Source organism: Schistocerca serialis, chromosome 3 (assembly GCF_023864345.2).
Source record: "Schistocerca serialis cubense isolate TAMUIC-IGC-003099 chromosome 3, iqSchSeri2.2, whole genome shotgun sequence".
In the NCBI taxonomy this organism is placed as follows: domain Eukaryota; kingdom Metazoa; phylum Arthropoda; class Insecta; order Orthoptera; family Acrididae; genus Schistocerca; species Schistocerca serialis.
This window is the reverse complement of record NC_064640.1, coordinates 250,575,055-250,593,183: the sequence shown is the minus strand read 5'-3', so window position 1 is coordinate 250,593,183 and position 18,129 is coordinate 250,575,055. Positions and strand designations below refer to the sequence as shown.

General features: G+C 39.7%; 1 protein-coding gene across 2 annotated transcripts in view; it reads right to left on the bottom strand.

Annotated features, from left to right (window-relative positions):
- Positions 1 to 18,129, bottom strand: part of LOC126469997 (uncharacterized) — a 406,280-nt gene that overhangs the window by 40,030 nt on the left and 348,121 nt on the right. For both annotated transcript variants that reach the window (XM_050097453.1, XM_050097454.1), the window contains one exon: positions 6,563 to 6,743. In XM_050097453.1, coding sequence (XP_049953410.1) covers positions 6,563 to 6,743 — 181 coding nt within the window. The remainder of the gene's footprint in view (positions 1 to 6,562; positions 6,744 to 18,129) is intronic.

Genomic DNA, 18,129 nt, shown 5'->3' with positions numbered 1-18,129 from the left:
GCACATTTCAGAGTACCTGATGGCTCAACACAAAAGTTTTGTCTCTAGTACAGATAATGTTGAGGATCAGTGGACAAAGTTCAAAACCATCATACAATATGCGTTAGATGAGTATGTGCCAAGCAAGATCGTAAGAGATGGAAAAGAGCCACCGTGGTACAACAACTGAGTTAGAAAACTGCTGCCAAAGCAAAGGGAACTTCACAGCAAACATAAACATAGCCAAAGCCTTGCAGACAAACAAAAATTACACGAAGCGAAATGTAGTGTGAGGAGGGCTATTCGAGAGGCGTTCAATGAATTCGAAAGTAAAGTTCTATGTACTGATTTGGCAGAAAATCCTAAGAAATTTTGGTCTTATGTCAAAGCGGTAGGTGGATCAAAACAAAATGTCCAGACACTCTGTGACCAAAAAAGTACTGAAACAGAGGATGACAGACTAAATGCCGAAATACTAAATGTCTTTTTCCAAAGATGTTTCACAGAGGAAGACTGCACTGTAGTTCCTTCTCTTGATTGTCGCACAGATGACAAAATGGTAGATATCGAAATAGACGACAGAGGGATAGAGAAACAATTAAAATCGCTCAAAAGAGGAAAGGCCGCTAGACCTGATGGGATACCAGTTCGATTTTACACAGAGTACGCGAAGGAACTTGCCCCCCTTCTTGCAGCGGTGTACCGTAGGGCTCTAGAAGAATGTAGCATTTCAAAGGATTGGAAAAGGGCACAGGTCATCCTCATTTTTAAGAAGGGACATTGAACAGATGTGCAGAACTATAGACCTATATCTCTAATGTCGTTCAGTTGTAGAATTTTGGAACACGTATTATGTTCGAGTATAATGACTTTTCTGGAGACTAGAAATCTACTCTGTAGGAATCAGCATGGGTTTCGAAAAAGACGATTGTGTGAAACCCAGCTCACGCTATTCGTCCACGAGACTCAGAGGTCCATAGACACGGGTTCCCAGGTAGATGCCGTGTTTCTTGACTTCCGCAAGGCATTCGATACAGTTCCCCACAGACATTTAATGAACAAAGTAAGAGCATATGGACTATCAGACCAATTGTGTGAATGGATTGAAGAGTTCCTAGATAACAGAATGCAGCATGTCATTCTCAATGGAGAGAAGTCTTCCGAAGTAAGAGTGATTTCAGGTGTGCCACAGGGGAGTGTCGTAGGACCATTGCTATTCACAATATACATAAATGACCTTGTGGATAACATCAGAAGTTCACTGAGGCTTTTTGCGGATGATGCTGTGGTATATCGAGAGGTTGTAACAGTGGAAAATTGTACTGAAATGCAGAAGGATCTGCAGCGAATTGACACATGGTGCAGGGAATGGCAATTGAATCTCAATGTAGACAAGTGTAATGTGCTACGAATACATGGAAAGAAAGATCCCTTATCATTTAGCTACAATATAGTAGGTCAGCAACTGGAAGCAGTTAATTACATAAATTATCTGGGAGTACGCATTAGGAGTGATTTAAAATGGAATGATCATATAAAGTTGATCGTCAGTAAAGCAGATGACAGACTGAGATTCATTGGAAGAATCCTAAGGAAATGCAATCCGAAAACAAAGGAAGTAAGTTACAGTACACTTGTTCGCCCACTGCTTGAATACTGCTCAGCCGTGTGGGATCCGTACCAGATAGGGTTGATAGAAGAGATAGAGAAGATCCAACAGAGATCAATGCACTTTGTTATAGGATCGTTTAGTAATTGCAAAAGCTTTACAGAGATGATAGATAAACTCCAGTGGAAGATTCTGCAGGAGACATGCTCAGTAGCTAGGTACAGGCTTTTGTTAAAGTTTCGAGAACATACCTTCACCAAGGAGTCACGCAGTATATTGCTCCCTCCTACGTATATCTCGCGAAGAGACCATGAGGATAAAATCAGAGAGAATAGAGCCCACACAGAGGCATACCGACAATCCTTCTTTCCACGAACAATACGAGACTGGAATAGAAGGGAGAACTCAAGGTACCCTCCGCCACACACTGTCAGGTGGCTTGCAGAGTATGGATGTAGATGTAGATGTAGACTCTATGGATGCAGCATCTCATCATCATCTCCAGTCCACAAACTGACCAAACTGTATACATGACAGTTAACAGTAAAGTCAATGTTATGCCTTTCTCATTGGTTCGGCTGTTCGTGTTCACATCCTGTTCTTAATCCATTACATATGGAAACATTCCTATATGCTTTTCTTGCATTCACAGTGCCAGACCTGCAACTGATGGCTAAAACTGAAACCAATTTTTTTCCAGTATAAATCATTTCCACATTAATGCATTAGAATATCTATCAAGTTTTTCTGCCATATGATAAATACAGAATACACTGGACCTTTGTAACTGCACTTTAATTATAACCACTCAGTAAACTGCGGAGGCAGATTTGAAGAAGAATGTAATCCAGTCAAGTTTCTCAGCCTTTTAAGAAACTGTAATTAATGACAGGGAATTCACATTCTATAAATTCATATATTTCTCTGCAAGTGGAATATGGCAATGTTTTTGTTATAAAATTTGAATGTAACTCATATATCACTATATACTTCACCAGACTACCACTGAATATACATTTTAGAAAGATAATTTTGGTACTCTTATATTTGAAAACTCATCTGTCAGCAGAGTAATACATACACTATGTGATCAAAAGTATCTGGACATCTGGCTGAAAATGACTTACAAGTTCGTGGTGCCTTCTGTTGGTAATGCTGGAATTCAATATGGTGTTGGCCCACCCTTAGCCTTCATGACATTCAATCAGGTGCTAGAAGGTTTTTGGGGAATGGCACCCCATTCTTCATGGACTGCTGCACTGAGGAGAGGTATCAATGTTGGTCGGTGAGGCCTGGCATGAAGTCGGCTTTCCAAAACTTCCCAAAGGTGTTCTGCAGGATTCAGATCAGGACTCTGTGCATGCCAGTCGATTACAGGGATGCTGTTGTTATGTAACCACTCTGCCACAGGTCTTGCATTATGAACAGGTGCTTGATTGTGTTGAACGAAGCAGTCACCATTCCCGAATTGCTCTTTAACAGTGGGAAGCAAGAAAGTGCTTAAAGCATCAGTGTAGGCCTGTGCTGTGATAGTGCCATGCAAAACAAGAAGGGATGCAAGCCCCCTCCATGAAAAACAACCAGACCATACCACCACTGCCTCCAAATTTTACTGTTGGCATTACATACATTGGCAGATGATGTTCATCGGGCATTTGCCATACCCACACCCTGCCATCAGATCACCACATTGTGTACCATGATTTGTCACTCCGCACAATGTTTCTCCACTGTTCAATCATCCAGTGTTTATGCTCCTTACACCAAGTGAGGCATCGTTTGGCATTTACCGACGTGATGTAAGGCTTATGAGCAGCCACTCGACCATGAAGTCCAAGTTGTCTCACCTCTGGCCTAACTGTCATAGTACTTCCAGTGGATCCTGATGCAGTTTGGAATTCCTGTGTGATGGTCTGGATAGATGTCTGCCTATTACCCATTACGACCCTCTTCAATTGTTAGCGTTCTCTGCCAGCCAACAGATGAGGTCGGACTGTATGCTTTCATGCTGTATGTGTCCCTTCAAGTTTCCACTTCACTATCACATTGGAAACAGTGGACCTAGGGGTGTTTAGGAGTGTGGAAATCTCATGTACAGACATATGATACAAGTGACACCCAATCACCTGACCACATTCGAAGTCCATGAGTTCTACGGAGTGCCACATTCTACTCTCTTACGATGTCTTAATGACTACTGAGATCACTGATATGGAGTACCTTGCAGTAAGTGGCAGCACAATGCACCCAATATGAAAAATGTATGTTTTTGGGGCGTCCGGATACTTTTAGTCACATAGTGTATACATAACACACAATGACTGCTTGATAATAACCTCAAAAAGTTGGTTGACACTTTAGTCAATGAGACTGTCCAAATCCTGTGTAAATCTACATCTTCATCTACTTAGATACTCTGCAAGCCACTGTATGGTGCACAACAGAGGGTACTGTGTGCCACTACTGGTCATTTTCTTTCCTGTTCCACTTGGAGACAGAGTGAAGGGGTTCTAGGCGCTTCAGTCCGGAGCCGCGCTGCTGCTGCGGTCGCAGGTTAGAAACCTGCCTCGGGCATGGATGTGTGTGATGTCCTTAGGTTAGTTAGGTTTATGTAGTTCTAAGTTCTAGGGGACTGATGACCTCTGATGTTAAGTCCCATAGTGCTCAGAGCCATTTGAACCATTTAAACCAGAGTGAAGGAAAAACAACTGTTTATATGCCTCCGTATGAGCCTTAATTTTTCATATCTTAACTTCATTGTCATTATGTGCAACGTATGTTGGTGGCAGTTGAATCATTTGGCAGTCAGCTTCAAATGCCAGTTCTCTAAATTTTCTCTATAGTTTTCCTCAAAAAAATAAATAAATAAATAAATAAATAAATAAAAAAAATAATCACTTTCCTTCCAGGGATTCCCACTTGAGTTCCCGATGCATCTCCATAACACTTACATGTTGTTCAAACCTACTGGTAACAAATATAGCAGACTGCCTCCGAATTGCTTCAATGTCCTCCTTCAGTCTGACCTGGTACAGATCCCACACACTTGAGCAGTATTCAGGAATAGGCCACACCCGTGTCCTATGTGGAGTCTACTTTACAGATAAACCCTACTTTCCTAAAATTCTCCCAATAAACTGAAGCTGATCATTTACCTTCCCTACCACAGTTCTCACATGCTTGTTTGATTTCATATTGCTTTGCAATGTTACACTCATATATTTAAATGAGGTGACCGGGTCCAGCAGGACACTGCTAATGCTTTATCTGAATATCAAGTCTTTGTTGTTCCTACTCCTCCTCATTAACATAGTTTTTCTACAATCAGAGATACCTGGCATTCATCACACCAACTAGAAATTCTGTCTAAGTCATCTTGTATCCTCTTACAGTCACTCAACTTCAACACCTTACCATACACCACAGCATCATCAGCAAACAACCACAGATAGCTGCCCACCCCATCTGCGAAATCATTTATGTATATAAAGAAGAACAGCAGTCCTATCACACTTCCCTGAGGCACTCCTGACAATATCCTTGTATCTGGTGAACACTCACCATTGAGGACAATATACTGGTTTCTATTACTTAAGAAGTCTTCAAGCCACTCATTATTCATACCTTCATTAACAGCCTGGAATAGACCACCATGTCAAGTGCTTTTTGGAAATCTAGAAATATGGACTCTCCCCTCTGCCTTTCTTCCATAATTCTCAGTATATCATGTGAGAAAAGGCCAAGCTGAGTTTTGCATGTGTGGTGCTTTCTAAAGCCATGCTGATTTGTGGACATGATCTTCTCAGCCTCAGGAAAATTTATTATATTTGAACTCAGAATATGTTCAAGGATTGTTGGAATAGTTTCCTCCCTCTGTCAGAAGGGCTGTTGCTGGCAATGTTGAGAGGGCAAAGCAGGTCAATGATATCCATCATCCACTGCATGATCATCAAGCTGCAGTCTGTCGATTGAAAACTAGAAAGAGCTTCATCACTTGGACACAGCCACTCGAGCAAACACCTGAGTCTACCTGTATCACCAGTTGAAAGAGCAATTTGCCACTGGATAACCCTGCAGAGGACGAGCTGGCCCCAGGAAATGATATGTTTGGAAATCACACAGTCATCTTAAGGTGGATGTTCCCCAATGACAGACGAAAATGTTAAAATGGGGGATCCTTCCAGGTGGTGGAGACATGCCCTGCAATAGCAGAACAACACAAGATCTGGATCACTTGCTCATATGCCCTCTACTGGAACAACCTTGCACAATGCAAGACTTGATCAAGGCAAATATCAAGGCCATCAGAATTACTGTGTTCTGGAAATGCCAACTGGACACAGAAATGAATGAATGAGCAATCCCAAAATTTCCTATATAATACTTATATTAGCACTTATAAATGCAATACCATTTAAGATATTTATTCATTTTATAAGATTACATTTACAAATACTTTGACAAAGTAGCAAAAGTGAACTGTAGGAAATGCTGTAATTTTGGTTAGAAAATAAATTCCTTGTTTCTCAAGTATTTCATTTCTGTGGTAAGAGAGATGAAAATTTCGGTGCCAGTGTACTTAATACTTCTTTTAGATTCATAGTACATGTCATTCTTGTATGTGGTGGATATTTCTGGATACAGAACAAAGCACATGAGAGAAAACAAGCAATGGTATGCATCCCCAACTGCTGAAATAATTTGTTACAAGATATTCTTGGACTCAGTCTAACAATGATTCTACTCATTCTTTTCTGGATGATGCAGATTTTTTTGAACAAGAGAAGAGTCCCCCCCCCCCCCCAAAAAAAAAGTTTCACATAATAGACAATGTGTATACAAATAAACCTTAAGAATTAATTATATATCTTCTTAAACTCAAAAACCATTTAAAATTTTTTATTTAAGTTTAATAAAATATTACTCAATCAAATACAAAAAATTTAAAATATTGGATAAACTCAAGGAACTCACCTTCCTCCGTTTTGTCTGATGACTGTAGCAAAGCAGAATAGCATGTGCAGGTCTGTGTCTTTTGTGTGTACATACATTCACGTAGAGTTTGGAGCCTACTCATATGTATAACTGTTGTGCTAATGGTCACCACAATACACAGCACACCGCCAACTAAACAACATATCCCACACAGCTTGATCTAAAACAAGACAACGGTTTGTAAATTACAGGTTGTATTTCATTATAAGAAAGGATACAACAGGTAGGAGAGGGCTGTTAGGGGACTCCTAAGGGTATAACAAAATGTATTACATTTTTTAACTCTCATATACCTTTCAGCAACAACTCTTTCAGCATACTGCCTTCCATTTGTAAATGAAGTAATTCAAGATGTGCAATAACACACATTTAACAACAGCCACAGATAAAAGTATTTGTAAGTAACAATGATAAAAAACTAAGTATTTATGTGTAGATTTTATCTATTATCATCATTTCAAATGTTTGTGGATCTCAAGTTTGAAGAGTTCAGTGATAGGGTTGTTGTCATCAGATTTGACAGCAAGCCAATGCCAACAGTGGTAGCTCCAGTGCACAAAGCAATGTCACAAGCCACAGATGAAGAGAGAGAGAGAGAAAGTATGTGATGATTATGAATGAATAATTCATTAAGTAAAGGAAGATGAAAATCTGATAGTCCAGAAGATTGGAAAGCAGTCGCAAGAGAAGAAACAGAAGAAATGGTTATGGGAGAATATGGGCTTCGCAGTAGGAATGAGAGAGGATAAAACCAATTGAGTACTGCAATAAATTTCAGTTCATAATAATGAATATTGTGTTCAAAAATCACAAGAGGAAGAGGTATACATGGAAAAGATTCAGAGAAATGGGAAGGTTCCAGCTGGATTATGTCATGGTCAGACCCAAAATTAGATGTTGGACTGTGAGGCATCACTGGGAGAAATGCCTACTCAAGTTGGTGTGTAGAATCTATGAAATTGGCAACATACCATCAGGTTTTCAGAAAATATCATTCACAAAGTGCCAAAGATATCAAGTGCAGATAAGTGCAAGAACTATCACACCATCAGACTAACAGCTCATTTTTACAAGCTGCTGACAAGGACATTATGCAGAAGAATGGAAAAGAAAATCAAGGATTCATTATATGATGATCAATTTGGCTTTAAGAAAGGTAAAGAAACCACAGAAGCCTTCTGACAGAGCAGTTGATAATGGAAGCAAGGCCAAAGAAAAATCAAGGCATGCTTATAGGGTCATCAATCTAGAAAATGGTGCAATATATTTACAATCCTGAGAAAAACAGGAGTAAGCTTTAGGGAAAGGTGGGTAATACACAGTATGTACAAGAACCAAGAGGGAACATTAAGACTGGAAGAAAATGGTGCAATATATTTACAATTCTGACAAAAACAGGAGTAAGTTTTAGGGAAAGGTGGGTAATACACAGTATGTACAAGAACCAAGAGGGAAAATTAAGACTGGAAGACCAAGAATGAATTGCTTGGATTAAAAATGGTGTAAGACAGATATGCAGGTATTAATCTATACAATGAAGAAGCAGTTATAGAAATAAAAGAAAAGATCAAGAGTTGGTTAAAATTAAGGATGAAATGTATCAGTGATAAGATTCCCTGATGATATTTCTAGCCTCAGTAAAAATGAAGAAAGATTACTGGATCTGTTGAACTGAATGAACAGTTTAATGAGTACAGAATATGGATTAAGAGTAAACCAGGAAAAGACAAAGGTAATGAGATGTAGCAGGAATGAGAATAGCATGATTTGATTTGATTTGATTTGATTTATTTCGTGTTCCATAGGTCCAACTGTGTTGGATACACAAGGACGTGGAACGAGTCAGTTTTTTACAAATACAATCTGATAATCTTATAGCATATACAGAAATTTGAGTACATAATTATATAAAAATTTATACAGTAAATTCTTTGGGCAGCAATATAGAAAAAGAAAATACATATTTTCTTAGAATCATTAAAACACTACAGAAAACAGATATGGAGCACACACAGTTACAGAGCTCAGGTTAAATAAAATTCATAGTGGCATTATGTCAACTTGTATTATATAATATTAAAATATTACAATTTATTTAGTAAAAAATTCATCTAGACTGTAAAAAGCTTTTTCTAGCAAAAATATTTTTAGAGCTTTCTTAAACTCACTATTGTTGTGAATCTTTGTCTTTATTTCGGGAGGAAGAGCATTGAAGAGTTTTGCTCCAGTGTAGTGGACACCCTTTTGTGCCAGGCTCAAATTTCTGAGTTTACTGTATATGTCATTCTTCCTCCGTGTGTTATGCTCATGATAATTACTGTTTGGTTGAAATATATCTATATATTTACAAACAAAACACATGAGAGAAAAAATATACACTCCTGGAAATGGAAAAAAGAACACATTGACACCGGTGTGTCAGACCCACCATACTTGCTCCGGACACTGCGAGAGGGCTGTACAAGCAATGATCACACGCACGGCACAGCGGACACACCAGGAACCGCGGTGTTGGCTGTCGAATGGCGCTAGCTGCGCAGCATTTGTGCACCGCCGCCGTCAGTGTCAGCCAGTTTGCCGTGGCATACGGAGCTCCATCGCAGTCTTTAACACTGGTAGCATGCCGCGACAGCGTGGACGTGAACCGTATGTGCAGTTGACGGACTTTGAGCGAGGGCGTATAGTGGGCATGCGGGAGGCCGGGTGGACATACCGCCGAATTGCTCAACACGTGGGGCGTGAGGTCTCCACAGTACATCGATGTTGTCGCCAGTGGTCGGCGGAAGGTGCACGTGCCCGTCGACCTGGGACCGGACCGCAGCGACGCACGGATGCACGCCAAGACCGTAGGATCCTACGCAGTGCCGTAGGGGACTGCACCGCCACTTCCCAGCAAATTAGGGACACTGCTGCTCCCGGGGTATCGGCGAGGACCATTCGCAACCGTCTCCATGAAGCTGGGCTACGGTCCCGCACACCGTTAGGCCGTCTATCGCTCACGCCCCAACATCGTGCAGCCCGCCTCCAGTGGTGTCGCGACAGGCGTGAATGGAGGGACGAATGGAGACGTGTCGTCTTCAGCGATGAGAGTTGCTTCTGCCTTGGTGCCAATGATGGTCGTATGCGTGTTTGGCGCCGTGCAGGTGAGCGCCACAATCAGGACTGCATACGACCGAGGCACACAGGGCCAACACCCGGCATCATGGTGTGGGGAGCGATCTCCTACACTGGCCGTACACCACTGGTTATCGTCGAGGGGACACTGAATAGTGCACGGTACATCAAAACCGTCATCGAACCCATCGTTCTACCATTCCTAGACCGGCAAGGGAACTTGCTGTTCCAACAGGACAATGCACGTCTGCATGTATCCCGTGCCACCCAACGTGCTCTAGAAGGTGTAAGTCAACTACCCTGGCCAGCAAGATCTCCGGATCTGTCCCCCATTGAGCATGTTTGGGACTGGATGAAGCGTCGTCTCACGCGGTCTGCACGTCCAGCACGAACGCTGGTCCAACTGAGGCGCCAGGTGGAAATGGCATGGCAAGCCGTTCCACAGGACTACATCCAGCATCTCTACGATCGTCTCCATGGGAGAATAGCAGCCTGCATTGCTGCAAAAGGTGGATATACACTGTACTAGTGCCGACATTGTGCATGCTGTGTTGCCTGTGTCTATGTGCCTGTGGGTCTGTCAGTGTGATCATGTGATGTATCTGACCCCAGGAATGTGTCAATAAAGTTTCCCCTTCCTGGGACAATGAATTCACGGTGTTCTTATTTCAATTTCCAGGAGTGTATTGGCATGCAGTTGTGTATATTTTAAGATTATGAACACTATTTCTACAAGAGTCTCTTGGGCGCAATCCACATATAATTCTTAAAGCTCGCTTCTGTGCAATGAACACTTTCCTTGCTAATGGCTGGTTGCCCCAAAAAATAATTCCGTACTCAATGAGACAATGAAAATAGCCATAATATGACACTTTTGCAGTGTTAGGTTCAACACATATAGTGACAACCCATAAAGCATAGGTAGCAGAGCTAAGCCTCCTACAGAGATCAATAATATGTGAAGACCAGTTCATTTTCTTGTCAATGTGCACTCCAAGAAATTTTGTTGTTTCCGTTCTAACTATTGGTTGATTACCACATGTCACACTTATCTCTCTCTCTTTCTCTGTTTTTGTACAGAATTGGATAAAGCTGGTCTTGCTGGAATTTAATGAGAGACCATTCACCTTGAACCAATTAACCATATCTGAGAGTATGTGATTAATGAGTTCCTCAAGATTGTTGTCTGTTCTACTGCTCATAAAAATTGTGGTATCATCAGCAAATAATGTAAATTTACACGGCAGGCTTGTACATGATGGTAGATCGTTTATAAAAATCAGGAATAATAGTGGCCCAAGAATTGAGCCCTGGGGCACTCCACATGTAATGGAACTCCATTCAGAATCTGAGGAAGTGTCACATACTCCACCTGAGCTATTCAACACAACTTTTTGTTTTCTGTCTTGGAGGTACAACTGTAGCCAATTGCCTGCAACACCACTTATTCCTACTAATTTTGCTTTTTGCAAGAGAATCTGGTGATCAACACAGCCAAACGCTTCGGATAAATCACAGAAGACACCAAGTGCTAGCATTTTTTCATTAAGAGTTTCTAGGACTTCATTTGCAACTGCGTAGACTGCATCTTCTGTTGAACGGCCCTTTTGAAAGCCAAACTGGCTCTTACTGAGAACTTCGTTCTTCATGAGATGATCAGTAATTCTTACACGTATTAGCTTTTCTAGAATTTTGGAGAAAGCTATCAGCAAAGAGATAGGTCGATAGTCAGTTAGTTCATCTTTATCACACTTTTTGTACAGGGGCTTCACAATGGCATACTTAAGTCTACTGGGAACAACACCTTTCTGAAGGGAAGCATTGAAAATATGATAGAGAATGTCCCTTGTCCACACACAAGAATATTTCAATAAATTACTAGATATATTATCAACCCCTGCAGAATTCGTACTTTTTAGAGACATGATGATTTTTTGAATTTCTTCTACAGTGACAGGATTAAGGTGCATTTCTGAAATTGTGTTTGAATATACGGCTTGACAAAGAGTTACAGCTTCATCAACATCGGGCTTGCAACCAATCTGTTGAGTTACTGATAGGAAGTGTTTATTAAAAATCTCACCCACCGTTTTGGGGTTATCTACTAGGATACCTTCATATCTGATATTATTTATATCTTCTTTACTTGTTGTATCTCTTCCTGTTTCTTTTTTTACAATGCTCCAAATTGCTTTTATTTTATTATTAGAATTATCTATTTTCTTCTCATAATAAAGGGCTTTTGATTTCTGTATTAGTTTCTTCAAAATTTTACAGTGTATTCTATAGTGTTCCCATTTTTCTACATCTTTACAGAATCTTATTGCAGCATAAGTTTCCCTTTTGGTTTTACATGACTGTTTTATACCTTTTGTAATCCAAGGCTTGCTTACAGAATTGGATGCCCTGTTTCTGACCCAGTTCTTGGAAAATATTTCTTCAAAAAGAGCACAGAATTCATTTATAAAACATTTAAATTTAGTATCAACATCATCATGGCTATATACTAAAGACCAATCCATTTGCTGCAACCTGTGGTTGAAAGTTCCTTTCGCCTCTTCATTAATTACTCTTATGAATTTCCACCAAGGAAATTCTTTTTTGAACAGATTAACGTCATAAATAGTGAGAATTTGTCCATCATGATCTGAAAGCCCACTTATAACCTGCCTGACAATATAATTCTGATGTCTATTTACATCTAAAAAAATGTTGTCTATCATAGTTTGGCACTCGGATGTAATTCTTGTTGGGAAGTTTATTACTGATGTAAGATTGTGTAAGGTCATCACAATCTCAAAGTCTATTTTATTCTTATTTTCTGTCAAAAAGTTTATATTGAAATCACCTAATACTACAATATCCTTCGCTTTTGAAAGTAACCATGACAGTAGGAGTTCCATTGAATTCAGAAAAGTTTTTATGTCACCTGAAGGAGCCCTGTAGACAGCCAACACTATTATTGGGTACAATTTAGTTGTTATTTCTGTGGCACATGCCTCAAATTGTTGTTCCACACAATATTTCTTAATATCTATAGCTTTGTATGCTACACTATCCTTAACATAAATTGCTACTCCACCTTTATCTTTACTTTCCCTACAGTAGTATGTTACTAAAGTATAACTTACTATAGATGGCAAGGCACATTTATCAGTAACATGGTGCTCAGTTAAGCACAAAATCTGGGCATTATTTATACTGTCCTTTTCACTAATGTTAATAAGGAGTTGATCTGTTTTGTTTAAGAGGCCCCTTATGTTTTGATGAAGGAACGAGATGCCTTCCTCTTGCTTTTTCATTCTATTAGTGCTGTTACCTGACTGAGAATCCATTGGAGTCTGCCTTGAGACAGGAGAGAGGAGACACCTGACACTACCTACTGTTGTCCCTTCTTTTTCTTCAGGCCCACACATAAAAAATCGTTGAGATGAGAAGGAGGCTCAGCAACAGCCTTAACATCAAAATTGATGATCATGAAGTAGATGAAGTTAAGGAATTCTGCTATCTTGGAACCAAAATTAACCAACACAGACAAAACAAGGAAGACATAGGAAGCAGATTAGTACAGGCAAAGAGAGCATACCTGGCCAAGAGAAATCTACTGGTATCAAATATTGAGGAAGAAATTTCTGAGGATGTACATTTGGAGCACAGAATTGTATGGTAGAGAACTATGGGCAGTGGGAAAACCAGAACAGGAGAAAATCAAAGGATTTGAGATGTGGTGCTAGAGTGGACTGTTGAGAATTAGGTGGGCTGATAAAATAAAGAATGAGGAGGTTCTTCACAGAATCAGTGAAGGAAGGAACATATGGAAAACATTGACAAGAATAAGGGACACATCAGCAGGACATGTATTACAACATCAGGAAATAACCTTCATGGTACTAGAGGGAGCTGTAGAGGGTAAAAACTGTAGGGGAAGACAGAGATTTGAATACATCCAACAAATAATTGAGGACATAGGGTGCAAGTGTTAGCCTGATATCAAGAGATTAGTGAAGGATTGGAATCCCTCACAGGCTGCATCAAACCAATCAGAAGACTAACGACTCCAAAAAAATTTCAAAATTGGGTGTGAAGTCATGTACTTAATTTGTGCCCATTATACTGCACTTTTGTATGAATTTCTTACAACTTTCTTTCAGGCCATTTATTATTTCATCATTTGCTTTTAGTACTGCGCTGTTGTGTTTATGATATTGCTTTTCCTACAGTCTTTGTACATTATTTCCCAGGTTGTTTTACAGACACAACTGGCAGTACTTATGTAACAAGCATATGGTAAATATAATTTTATAACAATCTAGGATAACACCAGGATCAGTGTCTGTCTTACTTTGTATGATGTGAGCTTTGATATAGTCCATCATTTTCTAGTGTACTATTTGCAGACTTTACAAAGCTCAGTTCAACATAAACTGTTACGAAGAGACAGACCATTAGGTTGTGGTTTTGCCTCCTAATAGTTATAATAGTGAATATTCGGTGTGGATAATCCAGTTTTCAAAGGCTATATGAGATTACTTTCTTAGCTGCGGCAAGTTATTGACATAGAAAATTCGTAAAAATGTTTTTATTCATGTTGCTTAATAATATTTGATCACCAACAATTTCCATGTAAAATAGTATTAGTGTTGGTAACTCTTAATAGTGAAATAACTGTGAATCATTCCATAAAGCATGTTCATTAGTAATTAGGAATACAGCAGTCATGTGGTCTGTCCATGAAATTGCTGTGTTTCCTTTGGATTTATGACATGTGAGCACTATTGTTACATGTTCTTACATTTTTGTTGCATGTGACAGCAGCCCCAGATCTAGTATATTTCAGAACAGGGCAAAAACTTGATAGTGGCATCCCCCCCTCCCCCCTTTCCCCTCGAGTGTTTGAGATAGGACATCAAAATTTAACAAAAATTTGATTTTTCAAAAATATGTTCACTTTGTAGCCCACTTCTTCCTGAAGAGTTTGATGCATAAAACATATATGTTCAAGAAAATGGAAGATGTTATTTGGTCTTAAGTGTGCCAAAGTGCAGTGCCATGCCTCTTCACACAACATTCTTCTATCTCACATCACTGTATTTCACTCTGTGGAATTCAAGCATGTATATTTTGTAATGGAAGCCATGAAACCTATATTCAGGACAGTGGAAATTAAAATGTCCTATAGTGCCTCTCCTGCTCCCATTGATTGGTCTGACATTGTAACCCCCTTAAAAAAAACTAATAATTAATACTGGGTGGGATTATTTGTAACCAGGAGAGTAATAAATCTTCAGAAACTTTGCTTTCTTTATTGGCTGGACAACTTTCTGTTTTGAGTGCCATAAAATTTAGTATATGAGTGTTGCCCACAATGTAATGAACGGATATTTTTTCTTCAACAGTAATGAGAATTACACATATGAAAGAATGATGTTTTATCTACACATTCAATTTTTCCACGTAATCTCCTTCCCATTCTATAGCCTTTCTCGAGCGCAAAACAAGGGCATCTATGCCTTGTCAGTACCAATCCTTGTCCTGGTGTTGGAGCCTGTGCTTCACTGTGTGAATCACCTCCCCATCATCCTCAAAATGTCTTCCACAAATGGCAACCTTTAATGGCCAAAGCAAGTGGAAGCCCAAGGATTTGCAGCAATATGTCAGGTGTGATGGACGTGGATGGTCTCCCCAACCATTGCAAATTGTGGGGCTCCGACAAACTGCCTTCTGATGATCTCAAGCTCATGCCCAGTGACTAACCGTACTTCTGTCAACAGCAGATGCTCCATAGATTTTGCACAAGTGTTTGTGAATATTCCCCACAGTTTCCTTCTCTGCAGTGAAAACTTTAATGATGGCACATTGCTTGTAACATACATCACCTACAGATGCCATTTTGAAACTGTAGCAGCTACACTATTTGTCAGTAGTGATGAAAACTTGGTCCGCTCATTCAGGAGACTTTAAATAAGACATACATAATGTTTTGCATTTCTAGCATCGTTTTTGGGTGAGAAAAAAATGCAGTGTATTACTTCCTGGAAACCCTCATAGGAAAGATTAAACCAGCAAAGACAAGAGACAGGTAAGGCAGTAGACATTTTTTTCAATCCTTATGTCCCAGCATTTTCTCTCTCTGTAATCTTGCTACAGCTTTATACAGCATGCTTTCCTTTCTGTGAAAGAACCTCTTATCTCATCAACATTTGTCAAACACTTTTCTACATGAAAAATCAAAATCTCATTGTCTAATACTGAAAAAGCTGTTAATACAGATAGTACCCAAGACTGGTGTGGTTTCTCAATTTGATTATGTCTATTTTCTCAGTGTTGCTAGATAAAATGAAGTAGGCCTTTCTAATATTGCAGCAATTGTAACACATGCCAAATAAGTGAAACTGTTTCAGAAGAAATGGTCATTTTTATCTACCGTATTTACATAAATAACATGATAGAATATAATTCATGAAGTACCAATATCAAATGCTTAATAGACCTATTACAAGCAAAAAGTTTTATGTTAGGAAACAGTTTCAGATTTCATTCATATGCTCCAGTTTATCAAGCATGAGATCAAAAAGTAGTAGTACAAAATTTTATATAAATTTGGAATTGTCATAATTCTTCCATACAATTTGTGTGATTCTGTAATATTCCTGCCATTGTCAAAACTTATTCTCTGGTTAGCTTCACTAACCCTGCCAGAATCACCAGTTTAGTTATCCTGCATTTATTCTCCATTTTTTTAAATGTGTGTTCATACAACACATTTCCATGCTATTCTGAGAATAGAACTTAAGTGGCTACTAACCATGGACTGTATAACTGGGGCCTAGTAGAGTAGCAATCTGGCAAAAATCTTCTGTCAAAATTTCATTTCATATGTAATCTTTCTTAAATCTTAAAATTTCCATTCAGTAGTCTGAATCTATGGATTTCGCTAATAATTATAGCAATGTTGATCATTCTCATACCCAATCAACCACATAAACAAACAGTGATTAGCATTCACCCATGCAGGTTTATTCAGCTCAGCTCTTATAGACCTGACCCCTTTTGTCTGTAGGAAAGTTTTTATTTCTAGATGCTATGGGGATTCTCTTGGCAGAGATGTCACATAAACTATGCACAAATTCAAAAATCAACTTATGATCTGTTCAGATAGTAACTTAGAATGTGTTCACAGATGTTCAAAATCCAATATGGATGCATTTGAATATCGTATGAACAACTGATAGACCAACATGTGCTAGATGCTAGGCGCTTTGCAAAAAAAGGTTTTTTTTTCTTCAAGAATATTAATTTGGCACCCCCTGAAATTGCTGCCCAGAGCAGATACCTTCGTTTGTGCCCCCCCCCCCCCGCCCCCCCCCCCCCACCCTCCCCCACCAGATCTGGGTCGGTATAGCACGTGGCAGCAGTGAAAATGCAGAATTCTGAGAAAATACTGTAATTCTTTGACTGTGGTTGGCCAAGAGATCTGGTGGATGGCTTTCACTTTGTGAGGTAGTGGCAAGGAGCCAGACGGGAAAATATGATGGCCAGGAAAGTCCACTTGCGGTTGACTGAAGATCATTTTATCATGTTCAGTACCACCTCATACTGTTCTAGCCACCTGAATACCTCAACAATATGTTGACAGTGCTGTTCTAGTGAGACTGAAAATATCAGCATGTCATCTAAGTAGGCGAAACAAAAGGAGAGCCCTTGTAACATTGAACTGATGGATCTCTCCCAAGTTTGCATGACTTTCTGGAGGTAAAATATCATGAACTAGCTCTCAAATAGGCTGAACAAGGTTGTTATGGCTGTCTTCAGAATATTTGTATGTAGGCCTTGGTGAACACTGTACAGGCAGGTGCCACTCATCACATGGTTGTAGTTGCAGAGTAATGGCACCGGGTCTCAATCTGGCACTGTATGGGCATTGAATGCTCTGTAATCACCATAAAGCTGCCATGGACCACACTTCTTTGAACCAAATGCAATTAAAAACACTGCATGCCATCTGTTGCTATGGAGAAACTGTTGATAACAGTTAGTCAGAACGACATTGGCTGCCTACAACGGCGTATCATGGTACACGGGTGTACAGGAGCAGATGCACAGATTGGACCCTGCGTCCACTAAATATTTCAAACCTGTCCGTTGGGCAGTTTTGAACAGATGCTGCAGCATAGATCAGATGAAGTACCTACATACAGTGGCACACCCGTTTTCCAGATTTACTATGATACCAACAAATTTCTTGTTGTGGTTTAGTCACTGGTGCAGAAGTGGTGGAGCATCCTCAGTGACTTGGCCAGCCTCGATCACTACTTGCATCACACTGAGATAATTATTGACTCATGTGCTGGGTCAACACGTCCACTTTAGCTGTCAGTGCATCATAGTCTACACACGATGCAGTTGTTCATGTGCTTGTGCACTGTATGGTT